The following is an 8,278-nucleotide window of genomic DNA, read 5'->3' on the forward strand; positions in this document are numbered from 1 at the left end:
GCAGGCCATCTTCACTGAAGCCACTGAGTAAAAATGAGCAAACTTTCTCTCCAGTCCTAGTTATCGTAAGGGGGCAGTCAGGAGAAGGAGAGCCTGGTGGCCTCTTCCCCTCTGTCGCTTTCCCGGCAGCAGCTTCTGTCCTTCTTGGCTGGAACAAGAGGCAAGGACGAGCCCCTGCCCTCCACTAGCCAGCCTGACACAGAGGCGTGGAGTCAGCCAGCTGGCAGCAGAGATGTCTGGGGGAGAGGTGCCAGCCAGCCCAGAGGAGGGAGGATGTGCCCACGTGCGCACGTGTGTAAATACAGGCTGTCGGGGGTGGGCGTTGCAGTTATGAATGAAAACAGGACAGAAAGCAGGAGACCCATCGCCTCCCACAGCTTTCACCCCATTCCCACCTCCCCGCCAGGTCAGCAGGCCCTCTGCCACCTCCACGCACTCCACAGACATTTGCCAAGCGCAGGGAGCTCACTCAGCCCGGGCCCCCCTGCAGCTGCCCTGGGATCCCCACACTTAGAGCATGCTGTGACAGGTCAGTCCCGGCACTCAAGGAGGCTGAGGCAGGAAGATCACTGTGAGTTCAAGGCCAGCCTGAACTACATGGTGAAACTGTCTCAAAAAGAAAAGAAAAAAAAGATGATAGAAGGGGGAAGACACCCTCTCGATGTTAACATTCGATACCTGGAAGGTTCCACGCAAGGAGGAGTTTAGTGGTCCTCACACAGACTTACCCCAAAGGGCTGCATGGACATAGCATAGAGGAGAATGTAATGAGGAAACGCTCTTTTCTTTCGGCAATGGGGATTGAACCCAGGGCCTTCACACCATGTGACATCCCCAGCTCTTTTTATTTTTAATTCTGAGACAGGTTCTCACTGAATTGCTAAATTATCCAGGCTGGGTTCAAACTTGTGATCCTCCTGCCTCAGCCTCCCAGAGAACTGATATTGCACATATGTTTCACCAGGCCCAACTCAAACCCTCCTAAATTCATATTTGCAATGTTCTGTTTTGATCCTTATTATCTAAATAGAGGTCTCTCTGCTGAGAGGAGGAAATTGGGATTTTCCTAAGCTTCCTCATGAACATACTTTCCCAAAGCAGTTACTAAATTTTCTTATTTTTTATAATACCATTGGTCCTCCAAATCATTGGGTTCTACTTTCATAGATTTAATGAACTGCAGATTAAAAATATCTGGAATACTGTGACTGTACATTCATGTACAGTCTTTTTTTTTTTTTTCATTCATGTACAGGCCTTTTTTTTTTTTTTTTTTTTTATTTTCTCTTTTTTTTTTTTTTTTTTTTTTTTTTGAGACAGAGTCTCCCTATGCAGTTCAGGCTGGCTTTGAGCTCTCTTTGTAGCCCAGGCTGGTCTTGAACTTGCAATGATCCTCCTGCCTCAGCCTGCCAAAGTTCTGGGATTACAGGCGTGAGCCACCATGCCCAGCCTTCACCATTCTCTAAAAATACAATGTAACAACTATTTATATAACATTTACATTGTATTTATAAGGTACTCAAGTAAACTACTATTGTAAAGGCTACAGCTAGGGCTGTAGCTCAGTGATAGGGCAACTAACCTAGCATGTGCCCGGCCATGGGTTCAATCTCTAGTTATAAACGAAGGAATGAATGAAATCTATGGTAAGATCTAGAGGTAAAGTATCATAAGTAGTCCAAAGATGACAGACACAGTATTCAGGAGACTACTCCAAAGTTACATGCCAATACTTTGACACTTTATATAAGGTACTTGAACACGGACAGAGTTTGCCTCAACCTCCAAAATGCTGGGATTACAGGTCTGCACCACCACGCCCACCTTGTTTGTTTTTATTTTGCTCTGCAGTCCTAGGGATTGAACCCAGGGCCTTACACTTGCTAGGCAAGCACTCTGCCACTGGCCCACGCTGCAAACCTTGCCCCAAGCTCTTGACCCAATTTCCCCATCCCAATTCATGTATTTGTTTTGCCTTAGTTACATATATGTTGTCACAATGTTGCTCAAGCAGTAAATTTGAACTCTCAAAAATGTTAGTAAAGGGCCAAGAATATAGCTCAATGGCAAAATGCCTGCCTGGCAGGCACAAGGTCCTGAGTTCCATCCCCGGTTCCAAAACCAAAAAATGTTAGTAAATTTCTTTCTGTACTTGTAAAATTAACAGCTGCCCATGGAAAGAAAAAGTTCATCATCCAGATATAATCACTGTTAAAGCACTGTTTCACATCAAATACCAATAAATAGTCATTGAGCAGCGGTTCTGTTTTTTCCAAAAACTTAGGAAACAGATACATAAAAATGATTCATTCATTAAATATTTGTTGAGTACCTACTACATGCCAGGCACTGTTTTAGATTTGAGTACACAGTAATTCCCAAATGGTAAATGCTTATCTAGGAGCTACATTCTAGTGGTGAAGACAGAGAATCAACAAATAAATATAACAGGGTTGGTGGTGATCAGTAGTACAAAGAAAAAATAAAGCAGATTATGGGAAATGGAGAGGGCTCTGGGTATTGTTTTCTAGAGGGCAATTACCCAGGCCTCCCTGAGAAATGACATGTGATGAGGGTCCAGGAGGAAGTGAGAATGAGCTATTCATTCATGAGACTGACTGAACAGGTTCCAGACACTGAGGACCTGCCGTGTATAGGAGACATTTCTCCTGAGTTAAGGTTCTCTCCATTGCAGAAACCTTGCTCTGTTCCACCTGATGTAGGGGAAATGCTAGACATCAAATACGCTGAATTCGTGTCCCCCGAAGTCAAAGAATGAATTCTAAGGAACAACAAAGGTTAAGAGTAGGAAAATTTATTGGAGAAAAGGAATGGAGAATGGGAATGGGGAATAGGATAGCTCCTGAGAGACGGGAGGAGTCCCGAATGGGTTGCCAAGGAGCCCATCTCTCAAAGGAAGTTTTACAGAGCAAAATCATGAGGTGGGTACAACATGGGTCAAACTTGTGATCAACCAGAAGATTGCAAGAATAGTCACTTAGGTAACACTGATCTAATGGTAGCAAGGGTACATGAGTGACATCATTAACCTTGGTCAATAATCTATAGTCTTGGTCTGCAGTCGTAGTCTTAGTGGTCTTGGTCTTAGTGGGTGGGAGATGGCCCACCCCTAACGAGATAGTGGGAAATCTCAAAAGCGTGATACCAATAATCCCAAACCTCCATTCACCGGAAGGGAGGTATGTAGAACCAGCCATTGTGACTTTAATCCTCAGATGCGCCTCCAGCCACAGTTTGTTTTTTTGTCATTTTGAGACAGGGTCTTGCTACGCCGCTCAGGCTGGCCTTGAGCTCACTTTGTAGACCAGGCTGGTCTCCAACTCGCAACAATCCTCCTGCCTCAGCCTCCCAAGTGCTGGGATTACAGGTGTGTTCCACCACACCCAGCCAGCCACAGTTTTGATGCATTCTCATCTTTTGCAGTGATCCCCTCGGAAAGCCCAGTCCTGACAGCCTACTGTATTTCTGTCTATCTTAGCTTTCTTTTTTTTTTTTCTAACTTAGCTTTCTATAATACACCCAGTAGAGTGGAGACTGAATTGTTCAGGAAAGGAAGAGGTATTCTAACATTTTAACATGAGTACTTAAAATTCAAAAACTATGTCTCTTTTTCTTCCAAAGTAAAGGTCTGCTTCTGTTTCATTTTTTTTGTTCCCTGAACTCATCTTAAATATTTGATTTTCAAGCTTATCTTTTTTTTTGGTATCAGAATTCGAACTCAGGACCTTGCACTTGCCAGGCAGGGGCTATGCCGCTGTGCCGCTAAGCCGTCTTCTCAGCCCTCATCTTCTTATTTTTACTTTCCCAAACTAACCACACTTAGCTTTAACAATGTATTATGGTAGTCGTGTCAATATGTATAAACCCGGTTTGTTTTTGCTTTTGTTTTGCTTTTGCTAGTCCACTGTATAAATGTACCAGTCTTACTATTACGAACAATGTTGCAATGACTTATCTCTACATAATCAGTTCTGCACTTGTAGGAGTTTGTAAGGATTTTTTTTCTTTTTCAGATAAGGCTTCGACAGGCCAGGGATATAGCTCAGAGGCATAAGTACTTTCCTGGTAAGCCGGAAGTCGTGTGTTCAATTCCCGGTACCAAAAAACCTAAACCAAACCAAAACAAACAAACAAACAAACAAAAAAACCAGGTAGGGTTTCGCCATGCAGCTCAGGCTGGTCTTGAACTCTTCAGATCCTCCTGCCTCAGCTTCCCAAGTGCTGGGATTACAGCTATGCACCACACCTGGCTGTAAATATATTTTTTATTTTTTTATTTTTATTTTTTTTTTGGTTTTTCTCCGGTACCGGGAACCGAACTTATGACCTTGCGCTTGCCAGGCAGGCGCTTTTGCCGCTGAGCTAAATCCCCAGCCCCACCTGGCTGTAAATATAATTCTTAGAAGTGGAAATCTGGGTTAAAGGGCACAGATAACTCTAGACTGATGAAGGACCAAAAATTGCTGGGGGCTGAGCAGGAAAGCCGGTTTCCAAATGTTTGCCTAGCGGCAAGTCTGAATTCCTCAACTTTCTTCCTTTCCGGCCTCCCCTCGCCCTCCTCCACAGATCACAGCCAGGCTAGAAAGCAGGGGAAAGGTCGCGGCCTGGCTGTGGCTCCTCCCCTTCCCGTCACTTCCGTGAGCACTGCAGGCAGAACTGTGGGAGCCTCGGGTTCTTTCCTGCCCAGCCTGGGCCCCAAGGAACCGTCTTAGCGCTCAGACCTCCCCTGCCTGCTCGCCCCGAGACATCGCGGCCTGAAAGCTGCGACCCGCTCCGCAGAGGGAGGGTACCGAAGCCACCCACGCCTTCCCTGCCCCGCGTGGATGCTCGCTCAGGAGGCCTCCCCATCCCGAGTCTCCCCCGACTGTTTTCCGCGACCCACCACCGCACCGATAGTTTGGTCTTGGTGTGGTTGGATGGTGCCTAGGAGGGCAGCCCAACCCCCAAGCCTGAGCGTGGGTCAAGCTAAAAAGCCCCCTTGAAAATCACGTAGGGGCCCATGCTCTCTTTTTAGACGAGACTTGCCCATAAGCAGTTAAGAGCGCACCCGGGGGGCCGGGAGTATTCCGCATTCTTTGAAGCAACATGAGCCCGGTGTGATGGCGCATGCCTGTAATCCCAGGGCTCAGGAGGCTGAGGTAGGAGGATCATTGTGAGTTCGAGGCCAGCCTGCGCCACTTACGTGAGTTCAAGGCCTCTCAAAAAAGACCAAAACAAAACAAAACAAAAAAACCCAAAAAGCAATATGAGGAACGTCCCATCGGTCTGGGTGTCTGACGAAGGAGAAGGTCAGGTTCGAGCCTACGCTGGATAATTTATAGACTTAGCGAGACTCTGTCTGGGGAGAAAAAAAAAAAGGCCCGGGAAGTAGCTCAGTGCAAAGGCCCTGGGTTTAGTGCCCAGTGCTGGGAGGGTGGGGGACCAGCTCATAGAAATCATAGTTTAAAATGATGAAAAATGACCTATTACCCCCCGCCACCCCGGTACCGGGAATCGAACTGACGACCTTGCACTTGCCAGGTAGGCGCTGTGCCGCTGAGCTAAATCCCCAGCCCCCCGACCTCACTATTCTTGAGATCGGTAGCAAATTAAATCTTGGCACGGGGCAGGGGTGGCGGCCTGAGTCCTGGCTCCTCTAAGAAGTTAGGTAAAACCCACTCTCAGGCCCCGAAACGGAGAGAACAAAAGGGGGTCCGGAGCCCTCCATAACTCGCACTTCGTCAGTCTCCGGGGAAGAGCCCCACCCCAGGCCAGCACGTCCGCCCGAGGAGCCTCGGAGGGGGGTCACGCCCGGTCGTCCCCGCCCACGAGGTCGGGGTAAACCTGCTTCCCGACTGCTTTGCAGCCTCGGCAGCCCCAGTACGCGCGGTGCAGAACCCTTTCCGGCGGCCACTCTGCGCGGGGCGGGGCCGCGGACGTGCGCGCCGGCGTGTGCGTGCGGCTCCAGTGCGCGTGCGCGAGCGCTCCGTGGGCGGGGCCGCCGTTATAAGGGGGCGGGGCCGGGACGGAAGCACAGGCTGGGTCCAGAACTGGGGTTCTCTCCGCGCGGCTGTCTGCTCCGCCGAGGACCGGGTTCTTGCAGCTCCGCCGCTGCTGGCTGCTGCCGTTTGGCCTACTTTCGTCCCAACTCAGCACGGTCTGCTGCGACAGCGAGCGTGCCTCTCCCGGATCTTCCCCTTGGAGGTGAGTGGCGCTGGGCTTCGCCAGAGATCCGCTTTCGCGGCTCCCCGCCCCCTTCCCTGGCCCGTGCCGGCCGGGCCTCCTCGGGCTCCCGCGCTGAGGCCGTGGCGCCGGCCGCCTTCCTCGCGTCCTCACGCGGCCAGCCGTCGCTGCCCTGTTTCTGACTGTAGTACATCCCTGCAGCCCACCGACGCCCGCCGGTGCTGCCACGCGGCGTCCCAGCCAAGCCCTCCCGAAGCACCCTTAGCGTCTCCTTCGCGGAGTCGCGGCGCGGCGGGCTGTGGCGGTAGCAGCCCGGTGACGGCAGGGTTCGTGTCCTCCGGGCTGCTGTGTGGCCCTGTCACCCCCCCAAGATGCCTCATACTGTAAGTGTTCGGCATATATTTGTTGAATTAAATGAACTTGATTGATTAGACTCTGAAAATTATTTTGACTCCCAGAAAGTTTATGGTTAACTCGACTCTGACTACAAAGGACAGATTTCCAGGCGGATTGCTTTCTCTAGGGCATATTCTTTTTTAGGTTACTTTGAGATAGGGTCTTGGATGTAGTCAGAGCTGACCTTGAACTCACTCAGTAGTCGAGGCTGGGCTTGAACTCAGGGGGATCCTCCTGCCTCAGCCACCACCAGTCACACTGCCTTAGGGCATGTTTTCGCAGTCCTTCCTCCAGGAACTGACTAGACCTCCTCTTAAGGTAGTTGGACAGTAGTAGCCCAGAGTGTGCATTGCACCAGCCCAGAACAGTCTTCAAGAGAAAACAAGTTTAAAGCGGTGCCTTTGAATTAGTCTGGGGAAACAAGTGTGGCTCGGTGGCCATGGAGTTTGCGGTGTAATATCCTTGGCAGTTCCCTGGTGGGACAGCGCGCTGCCCCGGCTCCCTGGTGGGATGAGCCTCTCCGGATGAGCCTCATCTGGAAGACCAGATGGTTGAGGTTATAGATTAACCCCTTCCTCTTTCCTCAGGACCCAGAGGCCAGCCAGAAGCAGAAGGCAGCACTGCTACCCTACAAAGCGCAGCGACCATTCAGCGATGAAGCATATCTTGACTCTGTACTTGCTGGGTGTGGTGTTCACCCTGCTCTCTGTCTTCGTTAGGCTCATGGAGTCCCTGGAGGGATTACTGGGGAGCCCATTGCCTGGGAGCCCCTGGGCTGTCAGAGGTCATTTAGGCCACACCGAGCTCCCTAAGACCCTTCCTGAACACTCATCCAGAGGGGTGCAGTAAGACCTCTCTCAGCACCAGCCGAGCCTTGAAACACTGACCTCAGCACGTCCTACCCGGTGTCTCAGCAAGCTAGCCCGCACCCCCAGTGTTGGCAGAAAACTGTTAAGACTGGGACAGCCTATGTGGATTTCTTTGCCTTGGGAAAGAGCCTGTTGAGTGCAGAGGTGTAAGTGGGTACCTTTGTCTGTGGGGTGGTACCCTCCCTGCCCTTTCCCCAGCGACTCTTGGCTTTGATGTCCTTGGCACTGTGCCTCTCACACCTCTGAAATGGGGACTCATGTTGCAACTTCAGCTGTTGGTTTCAACCTTACAACCTAAACATCTGCCAAGTGTTCCTTAGGACCTGGGTGCCTTATGGCTGCTTCGATTGGTTGGTGTTCAGTCTCCCGTGAGAGCATCTCTGTGTCTGCGTAACGGTGGAGGTGTACCAGTTGTCTGTAAGGAGGAGCAGGATGATCGAGTATATCACTTCACATTTTCAAATTCAACCAACCAACGTAGTGTGTATGTGTTTGTATATATTGATCTGAAGGGGACGGTAAGATGATGTAGCCTCTTGGGTATTATGGTCACCATGTGGCTTAAATTAACTTTTCTAATGTAATAAAGTTGAATATTTCTGCATATCACGTTGACTTCTGCTCTTGAAATTAGTGGTAGGGAAGGGTCTCAATTTCTAGATCTGAGGTTAAACATCTTAAAACTTCGGAGCAGGAAAAGCTTAAAGCTCTTTAAACATAAACCCCTGAGTTAGGACACAGGGGCAGTTGGGTGTACTGTCCGTCAGCTATCTGACTGAGCCTGGGCCATGGTGATTCCCTTCAGCCTCCATAGCCAGAGTCTGCGCTTC

The 8,278-nt window shown here is 49.8% G+C and overlaps 1 protein-coding gene across 1 annotated transcript; it reads left to right on the forward strand.

Moving 5' to 3' along the window:
* The first annotated feature begins 6,003 nt into the window (after positions 1-6,003).
* On the forward strand, positions 6,004-8,057 carry Hilpda (hypoxia inducible lipid droplet-associated). Its single transcript, XM_005402373.2, has 2 exons — positions 6,004-6,204; positions 7,167-8,057. The coding sequence occupies exon 2, from the start codon at positions 7,234-7,236 to the stop codon at positions 7,426-7,428; it is 195 nt and encodes a 64-aa protein (XP_005402430.1). The 5' UTR covers positions 6,004-6,204; positions 7,167-7,233; the 3' UTR covers positions 7,429-8,057.
* Positions 8,058-8,278: the final 221 nt, after the last annotated feature.

Source organism: Chinchilla lanigera, unplaced genomic scaffold (assembly GCF_000276665.1).
Source record: "Chinchilla lanigera isolate Chin_1 unplaced genomic scaffold, ChiLan1.0 scaffold00078, whole genome shotgun sequence".
Lineage (NCBI taxonomy): Eukaryota > Metazoa > Chordata > Mammalia > Rodentia > Chinchillidae > Chinchilla > Chinchilla lanigera.